The sequence below is a fragment of the Propithecus coquereli genome, unplaced genomic scaffold, assembly GCF_000956105.1.
Source record: "Propithecus coquereli isolate 6110/MARCELLA unplaced genomic scaffold, Pcoq_1.0 Scaffold108, whole genome shotgun sequence".
Taxonomy (NCBI): Eukaryota; Metazoa; Chordata; class Mammalia; order Primates; family Indriidae; genus Propithecus; species Propithecus coquereli.
In genome coordinates, this window is record NW_012134747.1 from 3420063 (window position 1) to 3435516 (window position 15454).

General features: G+C 38.5%; 1 protein-coding gene across 2 annotated transcripts in view; it reads right to left on the bottom strand.

The window, feature by feature from the left end:
* Window positions 1-15454, bottom strand: part of SLC25A13 (solute carrier family 25 (aspartate/glutamate carrier), member 13) — a 172535-nt gene that overhangs the window by 18062 nt on the left and 139019 nt on the right. For both annotated transcript variants that reach the window (XM_012647814.1, XM_012647822.1), the window contains one exon: window positions 12324-12464. In XM_012647814.1, the coding sequence (XP_012503268.1) occupies window positions 12324-12464 (141 nt within the window). The remainder of the gene's footprint in view (window positions 1-12323; window positions 12465-15454) is intronic.

Below are 15454 nucleotides of genomic sequence, written 5' to 3' on the forward strand. Positions count from 1 at the left end.
AAGCAGGATGTTAGAAAGGCTTTTAAAGTTCCAAAGATGAAAATGTTTCTCTCTCAGCTTCCTTGATAAATCCTGCACTTTGTGGTGAACACCCATTCTCCAGTCCTACAGCAAGACGCAAACCTGTTTAACTTGAATTTTCCTTGCCCCATGTATAATTTTTACTAAGTGATCAGCCATTCTGAACAGGCGACTTTACAATGAAGGAAAACGCTCTGCTGCCCTACAGCCTGCATCAGCAACACAAAAATAATTACTTTGACCATTAAAAAATGAATAAATTATAAACTGTGTGCCACTTATAATAAAGCTTTCAACATTCCTGCCCTATAAGAAAATCGCTACATTTTCCTGTTTTAAGTCTTTTTCACTAGCTCTGTAGGCAGCTCTGCCCTTAGACATTCTCTAGTTGGCCCTGAATTTCCTTTGTACACATAGTATAATCTCCTGGGGAAAATGAATAAATGCAAAATGCAATCCTCTAATCTCTTACTATTGATTAAAGTGCTATCCCTCCAAAGAAGGGAAATCATTGGGTTTTTCTTTTCTTTTTTTCAATAAAAGGCATACTAATATAGACGGGGACAATAAAAAGCAACTCGGGGTGGTTTGATTATCGACTCTGGCTCCATTCCAATTCTGTATCATTCTAAAGTCTCTCCATCATCGTTCTATTTAAGGTCTAGGAAAGCTTTAAGGGTAGGTCTCACTTAACCTTAAGTTAATAGTCCACAATTGACACAGGCCAATTAGACAGGCTTAGAGGCAGTGGCCGCAGTATCATCACGGCAAAAGAATCATTTATTTTGCTTCTCATGCCTTTTTGATGTGGACACTGTGTTGAAAGCCCAAGGAAGCTTTAATCAATTCTCAAGTTGCTGGAATCATCCACTCAAGTTTACTCTGCCAGCTCTGCCTGGCACGAATTTGTCAAAAGATGCAACACAACAGGATTTCTCTCTCTCTCTCTCAACACACACACAGATCTATCTCTGATGTCTTTTTTTTTTCTTTTAAAGCTCTTCATCTTGGATAGTAGCCCACCTGCCCAATCAATCCACATAGGAAAAAAACCAGTCCTGAAGGAGGTGCTGATAAAGAAGGCAGGGCCAGGGCAGGTCTTTTCACATGCTAATTCCTGCTTATTCTAGCAGTACCTGCAAACACAGCTCTAAGCAGACTATTTCTAGTACAGGGAAAGGTAATTACACTCACAAAGGCACCTCTGTGTTGGGCGGGCACCAGGAGCCAGCAGGTCTGGGAGAAGGAGGCTTAACAGAGACTCCAGCAGTGAATGCACATTGTCTAGCATGGGGGAAAATGTCAGACTGGGGACCCCGTAGCACTCAAGACAACAGTGGTGCACCTTGTGTCTGAGAATGGTTATTCAATGCTTCTGGCACCTGCCGTCAGAGCTACCCACCCTTCTTTTCCTACCTTACAGGTTTAGAATTTATTTGGCATGTATAATTGTATATTTTGATCCTAGAGCTACAAACAATGGGCAGCACGTCATGTCTTGATCCCTCAGCATTCCTCTTGGTTTCCCCAAGTGAGTTAACCCTTAGAGACACAGGCTGGCATTACCTCTCCTGCCCAGTCAAGGGACGGTCAGGCCCCACGTGTCTGGGATTTGCACAGGGCGAGTTTCAGTGTCTTGCTGAGAAACGTCACTGGTGCCAAGGCCTGTTTTATGATTGTGTCATTGGTGTTAAAACCAAATAAACTAGCTGACAACTGAAGACTTGATATCAGTGAACACTAAAATTACTTCGATTTGAATATAAAATATAAATATCTATTATTTAGTTTCTTTAGTCCAGGGACTTTTAAGACATTAGTTTCTTCTTAATTTCATTGCAATTCGAACAAAATCATCTTGGCAACTCTTAGGTTTTCTATAGGAAACGCCACTCTTGTCTCAGCTCTAGTTCTCTATAGTTCTACTACTGTATATTGCTTTGCCATCAACAATGCTCATCACTTAGATGGGAGGAAACCCTAGATGTGACAGAGTTTTAGCACATGGGATTTTAGTTCCCAAGCTGTTGGTCATGTCACTTTCACAAAGCTAATCTACAAACCACGACCCACCTTTTCAATTTTTTTCTTTCCTTTCTTACCTTTTTCCTACACATTCCCCAACCCCCCACACCCACAGCCCCATTACCTGTTCGAAGCTGCATTTAAGTCGTTTTCTACTCTAGGTGTTGACTCTGGAAATTTTAATATGCACAATGAACTTATAGCCTTTGTTACCTTTACTTTTTTTTTTTCTTTTCCTTTTCCTTCAACTATGCTGGCAACCTGGTATAGTCAACAGAGTTGCAACGAACCTGGCCCAGAATGCTAACCAGCTATTGGCTGCTGTTCTCCCGGCAGTGCAACACTTGCCGAGGTACAAGGCAACCTAGGCAGCTGCCTACAGCTGTTTACTTTCCTTCTGTACCATACACATGTTTTATACTGTTTAAATTAAAAGCAACCCCATTTTATCTCTATGCACTTTAATTCTGGCTTTAAAAACATTAAGCATTTTAATTGCCATTATATACATTTAAATTAAGGCAATGTTATTTAGACTAAACATTTACCACTTTCTTTGCTCTTCATTCCTGTTACAGCTCCACCTGGGTGGGATCATTTTCCTTCTACCTGAAGTATATTCTAGAATTTCTTTTATTAATGTTCTACCAGTGATGTGCTTTTTGAGTTTTGCTAGTCTAAAAATATCTTTATTTTACTCTTGTTCCTGAAAGACATTTTTTACAGGGCATTTTCATAGGGTATAGAATTCTAGGTTGAAAGGTTTTTGCCCTCCACACACTGAGGACACCCCACTCAACTGTCTTCCAGCTTTCATTGTTCCCGTTCTTAAGTTAGCCGTCAGCTCAACTGTTGCCCCTTTGAGGGCAAATCTACTTTTTTCTATAGCCACTTAAGAGCTTCTCTTTAGCTCTGGTGTTCAACAGTTTTACTCTAATGTGTCTATTCTGGATTAATTTTATTCATCCCATTCTTGCAATTTGTTGGACTTCTTAAATCTTGGATTAGTGGCTTTCATCAGTTCTGGAAAATCTTCAGCCATCATCTCTTTTCTTCTTCTGGCTTCTCACACTTTGCTCTGTTGGGGCGCAGAAAACAATACCCCAGACTATGGTGCTTTGGGCATGCTGAGTACTTTGAAAATTTAAAGGCCTCAGAACTGGGGTTCTCACTGACTTTCTCCATCGTTCCCCACCCCCAGTCTCTCTGATCGTCTGTCTCTCCCAAAGCACAGGAAGAAGGTGTTCTCTGAAGTTCCCATAATCTACCTAGAAACCAAACCTCTAAAGAGGAATATAATTGCCTTTGATCCTTTCCCTGAAATTTAATTAACCAGAGAAGATTAAAACTCGTATTACAGAGGAAGAGACTAAATATTAAACATCACACTTAGAGCCCAGACAAACTTTGTTCCAAACCATTGTTTGTTCACCAGTCCCATTAAATTTCCAGAAAGAATTATTTACTTACCATTGTCTGAGCATTAGATCTATTCGTTCCCCTAAAAATCATTTACTCCTAACCCCCCATCTCTTCTTACCCTATGAAGAAGGTATATAAGCATCTGTATCCCCTTGGGTTATTGAGTAATCATTCTCCTGCAATTCCCTCATGCTATACATGTTAAAATAAATTTACATGCCTTTTTCTCCTATTAATGAGCATTTGTCAATTCTTTTTCAGCAAATTCGGAGGGTGAAGGGCAAAGCTTTCCTTCTTTACCCCTATATCTCTATGTCTCAGTCTCTCAGAAATGAATTCTGAATGATTTATCTTTCACTTCACTAATTCTCTCTTCAGCTGTGCTTCATCTGTTGTTAATGCTATCTGTTGAATTAAAAATTTTAAACATTAGTAATATTCTCCTGCTTTTAATTTTTTAAAACAAAACATTCATTATATATTTCTAAGAATTTTAAATCTTTGTGTTTTAAATGCTTCCTGTTGTATTTGCTATCTCTTTTTAAAGTGTCTTAATGCCTTGCCTGACTTGAGATTTTTTTCATTGTGAACTGCTTATTTTCCTTGGACCATTATCTATAAAAATCTTTTGAGGTCTGGGTTAAAGGTCAGTTCCTCTCTAGAGAGACTGTATTTGCTTCTGTTGGGCACCTGTGGGCACTGTCAATTCAAGACTATTTAAAAATAAATTCCCAACTTGAGGTTTTTCATATCACCCAAGAAATATCAAACCCATGTGAGACCAGCCTGAAGTTCCTGATTTCAGGGGAGGGTTTCCTTGAACATCCATTTTCTTTTCTCCACTGAGAAGCAAGGCAACTTTTCCTAGAGCAGTTTTTTGTTTCTTCAATTTCTGGTGCTGGCATATTGGTAAAAAGACTCATTCACTCTCACATACATCATGAAATGTAGAACATTTTAGATACCTCATATACGTAGAATCATACAGTATTTGCCCTTCTATGACTGCCTTATTTCACGTAATATAATGTCCTCCAGGTTTATCTATGTTGTTGCAAACAGCAGGATTTCCTTTTTTTTTTAAGGCTTAATAATATTCCACTATATAAATATACCATATTTTCTTTAACTATTCCTCTATTGATGGACATTTGGGTTGTTCCCATATCTTATCTATTGTAAATAATGTTGCAATAAACATGGGAGTGCAGATATCTCTTTGAGATATCTGATTTCAATTCTTTTGGATATATACCCAGAAGTGAGATTGATGGATCATATAGTAGCTCTATTTTTAACTTTTTGAGAAAACTCGTTACTGTTTTCCATAGTGACTGCACCACTTTACATTTCCACCAAGGATTCTAATTTCTCCACATGTTCGCCAACAATTACCATCTTTTGTGCTTTTGATAGCAGCTATTTTAACACATGTGAAATGACACCTCATTGTGGTTTTGAGTCACATTTTCCCAATGAGTAGTGATGCTGAGCATTTTTTCACATACTTGTTGGCCATCTGTATGTCTTCTTTGGAGAAATGTTTATTCAAGTCCTTTGCCCATTTTTGTAATCAAGTTATTTGTTCTTTTGCTATTGCGTGGTAGAAATTTCTTACATATTTTGGATATTAGCTCCTTATCAGATATAAAGTTTGGAAGTATTTTCTCCCACTGCATAGGTTGTGGCACAAAGTTATTTCTAAGTCAACACAAGTAGATATCATCTGGAATAGAATCATGGCTTTCTGCTTAGCATATGTAGTTTTTACTGCTAACTCTGGTTAATGTAAAAGTTAAGAAAATAGAAGGGCTCTCTTGCTCTACAATGGATAAAATAATTTTAATTTCTATAATTTGAAGAGTTGATACAAGATCTTATGTAGCATGTTCTTATTCTAAAACACAAAAACAAAGCAAAATTGAGTCACTGTCTTATAGTATCTAACATTTTCTAATTGCATTGAGTACTAAAAACAATTACGAAAAACAATCACATAACCATGCTGGCCTAAGCTATCACACATCCATGCTCTTTATTGTCATCTCAATTCTTTTTTTTTTTTCTTTTTTTGAGACAGAGTCTCACTGTGTTGCCCTGCCTGGAGTGCCGTGGTATCAGCCTAGCTCACAGCAACCTCAAACTCCTGGGCTCAAGGGATCCATCTGCCTCAGCCTCCTGAGTAGCTGGGACTACAAGCATGTGCCACCATGTCCAGCTAATTTTTTCTATATATTTTTAGTTGTCCAGCTAATTTCTTTCTAATTTTTTAGTAGAGACAGGGCCTCACTCTTGCTCAGGCTGGGCTCAAACTCCTGAGCTCAAACGATGCGCCCACCTCAGCCTCCTGGAGTGCTAGGATTACAGGCGTGAGCCACCGCGCCCGGCCTGTCATCTCAATTCTTTTCATCTCCATTCACTGCCAACAATGACACCAAATCTGCCAACTGCTCAGTATCTATGCTTGGCCTATAACCTTGTTTTTAAATTTCCCTGAAAATCTAAGTTATCAGGCACAGGCATTCTCTTCTACCAAGCTCAGCACATCATTATGTGATAGGTCAGGTTTCAAATAAAGATTGAACTGAATTGGAAACCCAGCCTCACCACTTACTTACGAGGTACATGACCTTGGACAAATTACCTAAACCCGTCAAGCCTTTCTTTCCTCAGCTGTAACTTAGGGCTTAAAAAGAAATAGTTCCTGCTTCACCGGCTGTAGTGAGGATGAAGTGATGTAAAGCACACACAGCTTTAAGCATGGGGCCCAGCAGAGTAAGCACTTGATAAACATTAGCTCTAATGAGCTTGTGGTCACATACACACAACTCTGGCCCTAGACCCTAGCTCTACTTGCCTCCTCGAAATCCTAGCGCCATCTTCAGATGCTTCAATCCTTCCATCTTCAGTGACTCTTTCCCCTTTTATTGGGATAAAATGAAAACAAACAATAATCTCTCAATCTCTTCTCCCCTCACCCTCCCACTACCCTTCAACTCTACTTTTTCTTCTAATTGCTGTACTCTTTCCCTTTGTTTTCCTTCACAGTAAAACCTTTAGTTTGAGTGGTTTGTTATCTGTTTGGTTTTCCTCATATAGGTTTCCACCATTCTACTTAAATTGATTTCTTAAAGATAACTACTGACCGTCATCTTTAAGTTCAAAGACCTTTCCCTGCCCTTCACTCCCCTGGGTCTCTGCAGCACGTGACACTACTCACCTGCTCCTCCCACCTTCTAGCCCATTCCTCTGTTAGCTTCCACAACACTGTTCACTCCAGTGCTCTACCCGACAGCGCTTCTACTATTTCCTCCACCCATACTTCTTTATGCCACCTAATTAAGGGTGGGCTCTTGAGTTTCATCACTGGTTTCCCACCAGCTTGGAGACCTTAACCCCTCTTATAGTTTCAAGCACGCAGAGGACTCTCCACGAGCATCTATGGCACCCATCCCTCCGACAGGCCCTAGTCTTAGACTCAATATGATAGAGTAAGAAACACAACCGGACAGGGAGTCAGGAAACTTGGTCTCAGCCTCAGCTCTGCCCCTGCCTACTTAGGTCACTTACCTAATTCTCAAAAGATTTCTAAGCCTCTATTCTTCAATTATAATGGTAACAATGGATAGAAGGTCTTTTAAAGGTTTCTTGCAGCTTCTCAAAAATTCTGAAATTCTAAAGTTTATGTTATCACCATCCATTACAGGTGCTCAAGCCAGAAACCTCAGGGTCATCTTTTACTCATCCTTTACTTTCCACCTTTCATCACTTCCCAGAACTTTGTGAGACTAACTTTCAAACATCTTTCAAATATATCACCCTTCCGACAGCTCTTCCCCGTTGCACATACGTTGTATTCTAAGGGTATATTTATGTGGCTGACTGTCCCCATGAGACGGTAAAGTCCTTATATAGCCCTGCCATATGTTAGCAAGATAAAATTGATAAACTGAGGAAATTTCATGAAACCTATTAACTCAAAAAAAAAAAAAATGCACATACCCTTTGACCTAACAACTTCATTGCTAGGAATTTATCCTTTGCATACATTCACAAAAGGATGTTAAAATATAGGTAGGCATTCACCATGGCATTGCTTCTAACCACCCTAAACTAGAAATAACATAACACTCATTGACAGAAAACTGATTTGAAAAGCTTTCAAAAGATTTTATACAACTATTAAATAAAATAAGGAAAGAGCTTTAAGATGTATGTTTAGAAAGATTCTACTTGAGTTAAAATACATACACTATATTGAAATATTGATATGGATACAATCTGTGTGAGAGACAGATACTGATATAAATAGAAAGGTTTTTATTTTTCAAGGATATATAAAACCGTCAGCAGGGTCTACCCTTTGAAGAGAATGGATGAGTAAGGGGTAGAGATAGAATTTTACTTTCCTTCATATACCTTTCTAAACTATTTGATTTTTTTTAAAATATAAACTTATATTTTACTTTTTAAAATTAAAAAAATCAAATGATATCCCTTTGAGATAACTAGCAGAATAAGCAAGAATGTACTGATATATCATTACTTGCTTCCTACGGACAATAGCGCCAATGACTCATTTATACACACACTATGGATGAATGCACACGTTTATATGTACAGATGAAAAATATATTTGAATATTCTGTCAAATATAGTGGGACAAAACAAATACCTTTGATTAGAACATAGCAGACCCAGCCCACATTCCTAAGTGACCTCCCATGCTAGAGCCAAAGTTTAATTTGTGATTACAGAATTTGAAAACTGTTTTTCAACAATGCTTGAAGGCTCCCTTTGCTTCACTGATCATTTTTTTGTCCTCGAAAAGAGACATGAACTGTTCCACTGATTCCTAATGAAACATCTTTTGGCCTGTATTAACTGTGCTGCCATTTAATGTTAAATGACAAGTTTCATTCCATTCCTAAAATATAATTCATCCCCTCATTAAAGCTTTGAAGGCTCCCACGGAAAAGGGAATGTTCAAAAGGAGATGTATACAACTTTCTGTTCTATGTCACAATTTGTTTGACTTATTTTATGCTTCAGGGGCTTATGCAATAAAACAAAAGCTATCCAGGGAAAGGGAACTACAACCTCATATATTCTTAAGAAAAGTAGCATATGCTGTAGATTTTTTTTCCTTAACTGCATTTTATATTCAAATAGTTCTTTCAAAGGCACTTAATTATTCTGCCTTTACTGAAAATCAACTACCTTCTCATGCTATAACTAAATCTCTGAATGTTACCATCTTAGACGGGGGCTTTGCTGACACAGTTCACTGTATCTGCTCTAAACTATTTCTAACATTAGGAATGTGAAATGTTTACCGTTTCCTACTTTATTTTTTCACTTGCAAATGTATTTCTAAAGCAAGTATTCTAATTGTCATTTACTAGGAAGTCGGAATAGTTTCATATTTTGCAAATCAATTCAGGAGAAAAAGAGAAAGCCTGGTTAAGCCCGATTTAGGCAAGGTTAAGCTCAGCAGGCCTAAACACACAGACGGAGCCAACCCTCCAGGGTCCTGCATTATAATGCTAACAACAGCAAACAAAAGGACCCAGAGAAGGAAAATGAAGATTACTTGTCCCAAGTAAAACTAGGACAGTTGTTCTCTTTTTAAAGACCCACCTGGAGGGACACATACCAGGTTTAAAAGTACTATATTAGGTCACTCCTGGTCATTTGCACATTTCTGCCCAACCAAGATTGGAAACAGGGAAAGGCTTTATTAATAAAAAACACTATCCTGAAACAAAAACACATGAAACTACACAGCAATGCAAAGGCTGTGGTGCTCCCTAGAAAGGTGGATCTTAATCTGCCAAAGTGATTTCTGGTCAAGGAGGGGTGTGGTGGGGTGGGGCGAGGTGGGTAGGGTCTGGAGAAAAGAGATTCACAAGAAACTAAGCCTGAGGCTGACAGCTGGGAAAATATAAAAGAGGGTCGCCTAGCGTGGTAATACAAGAGAAGCCCACGTCACAGAAAGGTGAACGGAATTTAGCTGACACCGATGGCCAGCAGGAAGGTAGAGCTTGCCAGGTCACTCTCTTGCAATGACATCCGGTTTTCAGAAGCTCAAAGTGTTACTGCCTTTACTCAGTAATTACCAATCCACCAGAAAGGGCTTGGAAAGCATCACCAAGCCCTGTGGAATGCCTCTGAACTAGATTAAACCACTACACTAGTAATTAAACTAACTTTATATGGGAGAGCTCTCTTGCTCAAACTTGAGCAATCCTGCTCATTTCAGGAAAGCAATTTTAGCACAAAAGTGGAAACGAGAAACTTCTGAGCCTCAATTCCAGCTCAGATACCATGGTTGGCAGCCTCTATTCACCTAACTACAAAATCAAGATACCAACTACTTCCAGGGAGTGTTAAAAGGGATTAAGATTATGAAATAATGTGAAGATGAAAAGCACTAAGTCCTAGTCTTGTATCATTTGCAGGTAGTTTAACAGTCTCTGTTTCTGTATCTGCAAACAAGTTTTTACCATCTCATCCATCTAGACATTTCGATAATAGTCATTGCCATAGTACCTAAGTGCTTTCTACCAGACAGCCCGTTGAAAGACTGCTTGGCAGCCTGTCAAAATGACATGCTGCTGCATCGTATTGTAGACTGCAAGGGCCTAAAAATTTAGAAAAGACGATGATTTTTCTTCAAATTGATCAAAGCTACGCCTCATGACAATATTATTTATTTTTTACAGCTGGGTAATAAATTGGTATGCAAAATAGCTATAGAATGTTGTGTTATGCTGCACAATCACCAACTGAACATTTGAAGTGCTACTTTAAAAAGTCTCCATGTTTATTCCTAAACACTGCAATGCCTGAATATAAGTTTTCCCCCACTAAAACTGATCCCAGAAAAGAGGGTGTCACATTATATTTGATCCTGACAAAGTCTCAGATCATGGGGTATTCTTCTAATCACTTGACCTAGAGAAGTGCAGAGTACCATTTTGGGGAAGGCAGATTCACCCAGAACAACCTCAATTATTACTAATTGTGGATGTTTACCAACCTCACCTGGAGAACTCAGGTTAAAAAGAAAAGAGTAAAAAAGTATTGGTGGAGGGGGCTTGGCCCTCACAAATGCTGTGTTGAATGTCAAAACAAGTCATTTAAAGTTCACTCTAAAAAGTAATATGGCAAGTTGCTACATTACAGGGACTAGTTATATCCATTCAGGATGAATTGGGAAAAGGAAAAAAGAAATCACTGTCTTAATGTCATGTGTGGACGGGATAAAATTTCCAGGAACAATATTGTACATACAGATCAAAAGTGCTTCTTCTTGCAAAGCTTGGAATAAAAATGAAGACAATGTACCCTATAAAACCATGTTAACAGATGATCCAAAAGGTAGATTAAGTGGTAATCAAGATGCTGATCTGAATTCATATGAATAATTTGAATGAAATATTTCTTCATGTGTATATAGAAACAAAACATATTAGTTTTTTATATATAATGTGATTGTATATATTTCTGCATGAATAAAGGAAATTATTTTAAGTAGACATTTGGCTTTTCTCCTTGTATCACTAAAGTTTATTTATTAAGGTGAGTATAAAACATTTTTAAAAAATCTTCTCATTGAAAAATGGTGAACATCTTATGTCTGACATAGCCTTATAGCTGGGCATATATGAAGGTAATTCTAGTATACTCCATCATAACTTTTTGGTAGAGTGTGAATAACAAATTTCAAGAATCCTCTAAAAGTTTGGTTTTGCAATTATTCTGAAAAACCATTTTCTAAATGAAAAATAGTTTTATAATAATTAAAACAAGGCATACATCTATATAGAAAACATGGATAGGACTAGATGTGTAGGATCAGAAAATAAATTCATGACCTAATATGGGCTTCTCCTTAAACTGAACTCAGCATGTCTCCTGACAGACGTAGCCCTATGATCCTTGCACCTATCCTTAATATTTAGCTCCCACATATGAGTGAGAACATAGGAGATTTGTCTTTGTGTGCTTGGCTTATTTCACTTATATAATGTTCTCCAGTTTCATCCATGTTGTTGAAAATGACAGGATTTCATTCTTTTTTGTGGCTATACAATATTCCATTGTGTATATGTATCACAATTTCTTTATCCATTCATCCATTGATGGACACGTAGGTTGATTCCAGATCTTGGCCATTGTGAATAGAACTGCAGTAAACATGGGAGTGCAGATATCTTTTCCATATACTGAATTCCCTTCTTTTGGATATATACCTAGTGGGCGGATTGCTGGGTCATGTAGTAGTTCTTTTTTTTTTTTTTTTTTTGCCCGGGCTAGAGTGCCATGGCGTCAGCCTAGCTCACAGCAACCTCAAACTCCTGGGCTCAAGCGATCCTTCTGCCTCAGCCTCCCAAGGAGCTGGGAGTACAGGCATGTGCCACCATACCCGGCTCATTTTTTCTATATATTTTTAGTTGTCCGATTAATTTCTTTCTAATTTTTTAGTAGAGACAGGGTCTCGCTCTTGCTCAGGCTGGTCTTGAACTCCTGCGCTCAAACAATCTGCCCGCCTCGGCCTCCCAGAGTGTCAGGATTACAGGCATGAGCCACCGCGCCCGGCCCGGTAGTTCTATTTTTAGTGTTTTGAAGAACCTCCATACTGTTCTCCATGGGAGTTGCACGAAAGGACAGTTTTTTTGACAGATGGTAGAAAGGGGAACCTCCTTCTACTTGGCATAAAGGTGTCCCATAAGCTCCAGCAGAACGTCTTCTCCAGACATAGAAATGGGAAAAATTGATTTCATGCTGATGAATAGTTCCTAGTTTAGGAGATGAGAAAGTAATCAAATAAATGACTATAAAAAAGTTACCTTGTAGATCCCAAAGAATCCTAGGTCCCGCACAACAGACAGTGCACTGACTCGGGGACCAGTGGTGATTTCTCCAGCCACTTGCAAACGGATCTTGACGATTTCTAAAGGATTTGTGAAAATCACCTGGGAGCCTCCTGCCTAAAGAGAAAAAAAGAAAAGATTTAGGATCAAAGCAGGGAAATAGCAAGGTGGGCCAGGAAGAGATGAATGATTACTCTCAAAGAAGCCCAGGATATTCTATCTTCCAGAGAATGTGGTTTCAGTCTTTGGCCCATCAATTTAAAGGGTTGGGGATTATAAATGTGAATCAAAACACAGTTACTGCCTAGGAAGCCTGCGCTAAAGAGGCCCTACCTCCTTAAAGTGGAGGGTGAAATAGGGCAAAGACCGAAGAGAGACTTCTGTTGGCTTCCCAGAGTCCTCACACTAAAATGACAAATATTCCTCAAAGCACAAACAACTGCCACCACAGGGCTCAAAGCCAAGGACACAAAGGCAGTAATAAAATGAAAAGCAATTAGTATCCAAATGAAGAGACACAGATCTGCCTCCCAGAATAAGAGTGGGGCAAGGAGGATAAAGGTTCTAGAATGATTTCATGGTTCTGGCAACCATTCAAAAATTGCTAAAGAACATGTAAACTTAGATGAAAGCTATTTTTTTTTCTTTGCTTAAAAAAATCAGGTCGATCATCAAATATTTTATGGAGTTACATATCCTTATAATTTAATTTATATATTACCTGTGCATAGAATTGCTCTTTTCATATAAGATAAATGATATGTCAAAGTAGCAAAAATATGCATTAAATCAATTATGGCCCAAACTTTGAACAACGTTGTGTTATTTCATTCCAGCAATGGCTGGGTGCCATACCTCCGCGATCATCAGTGAAATCTTTAAAGTGCACTATAAGGGAAATTCTAAGCTAGCTATTTTGAAGCTAAGCCTATATTTATTATAAGCAATTACATTCTTTCTTACTGTACCTCAACTTGTTATTCCTTGTCACATATATATTAAATTTTAATATCATCTAAACTATACTGTACTAATTAGAACTAGCTACAAGGATGGTCTTTAGAGTACTGTTTATAATAGCTGGAAATAAAAATTAAAAATATAAATATCTAGTGGTAAGGGATGGAGTAAATGAATTTGCATATGTCATGCATTGAGATGCCATGCAGCCAATAAAAATACTGTGAAAAATGTTCTATCTATACTGGTAAGTAAAAATTCTAATATGTTTAAAATGTACATACATGATTTCCCCCTACTATCCCCTACCACCATGTAGAAGAAATACACCACAGTGGTGCTTTTGAGGTGACAGGATTATAAATATTTTTTCTCTTTTTTGCTATATTTTTATTTTTTCTTCTATAGATCATGTGTTACTTCTATAAAGAAAAATAAATACTTGTACACAATTTATTTAATACACACAATGTTCCCCAAAAGAATCAAAGAAAAATGTTCATTTACTAACTCTAAATCAAATTGTTTTTCCATTTTTACTAACTTGATACTTCAATCAAGACACACTTGTCCTTAAAAAGAGACAAGGACTGTCCCTCTCTCCACACATTAAAGCTGTTTAGAGGACAAGGGTATTCTCCTGAGTTCTGACTGTCGCAGACAGTTTGCTTCCACTACGTTCTGCCTTCATCTCCCTTGGTGACTCTGAGGAGGGAGGCCAAACAATCTCAGTAGCCAAGACCTGCGTTGGATTCACCGAAAGGCCCGAGAAAGGGCCTTACACAGTGGGAAGCAGAGTACACGATGACACACTCAGAGGCTATGTGTCCTGCTCCCTGCTCCACCGTTCCGAACAGCTGTGCTTTGTGCATACACTGCTGTGACCTGCAGGACGTGGGAAGAACCACCTCTTGCCTGTCTACAGCCCTTGAGTATGTTGTGAGTTTGCACCTACATGTTCCATGTGACACAGAGGGAGCGGTTTGCGGTTGGCAGAACGATAAGATGAAACAGCTCTAGCCTAAGTAACCATGCTAAGGGCACAGTAAGGATTCTCTCTGCACTTCTGGACCAGAGCTCTCTTCATATGAAAATGATGTGAAGAGAGTTTCAAAAATGAATACAAATTAAAAATGTAAAGACTGTTTTACAAGGGGCAGAATTGCTGAGAAAGATTCACTCGGTTGGAGTTAGACTGAGGGCTGATTTTTCAAAGCTCAAACAAGGGTAAGACCACCTCTACCCAGAGTAAAATGGAAAGTAATCAGAGAACACCAATCCTCTTGAAAGAAGAGGAACGCAATGGACGCTCATCCAAGCACTGCCAGCAGTGGGTAAGGAGGCAGCAGAGTATCCCACATGAAGACAGAGCTCCAGTTCCCGGTTGCCAAACCATCTCACTCACTGTGCACATCAAAGAGATGGAGAACGCACAGCAGCCAGCACAGTTCTCAAGGCAGAGCATTTATTCCAAATGTGTCTTTTTCTCCCCTCATTACCATGATGTGTAGTGCTTTCTAAAAGGTAGTGACCTCTGGACCTCACTCCAGACAGATGATTGAATAATTTCTGCATTTGCCCTTGTTAAAAATTTTCCTATGAGATTATTACGTGCAGTGAGGGGTGAGAATCCCTTCACTACACCATCTCTAGAATCTGTCAATCCTGAGAGCTGGCTTAATAGGCTTCTTTAAAGCTGTAATGTCTAATCCCAGTCCTCCATATTATTTCAGAGAGTGACTCTTTTATATGTTTTACATTTGATCTCATAACAAACTTTTTCTACATACCCAAGTGGTGCCATTATTAAAGGGTACAATTCTTAGGTACAGAATTGTTGTCTTATTATCTCACTAATACCTGTAAAAGTTGTTAGCATTATATACAATAAAATAAGAACTTATATTCAATTCATGGATTCCAAGCCAATCGACAGATACCAATTCTTTTAAAATAGCAAAGTGAATTCTCATCACTAAGGATGATGCAAGAGTGAAATCCACTTCAGAGCTGCAGGAAACAGATGCGTTGGAAAGAAAGAGTGTAGTGATACCAAGAAAAAATAATGATGTCCCCATTACCTCTGGTGGACTCGGAAAGAAAGAATTTACAGACTCAAAGTGGCACATTATAAAGGTGCTGAAGAT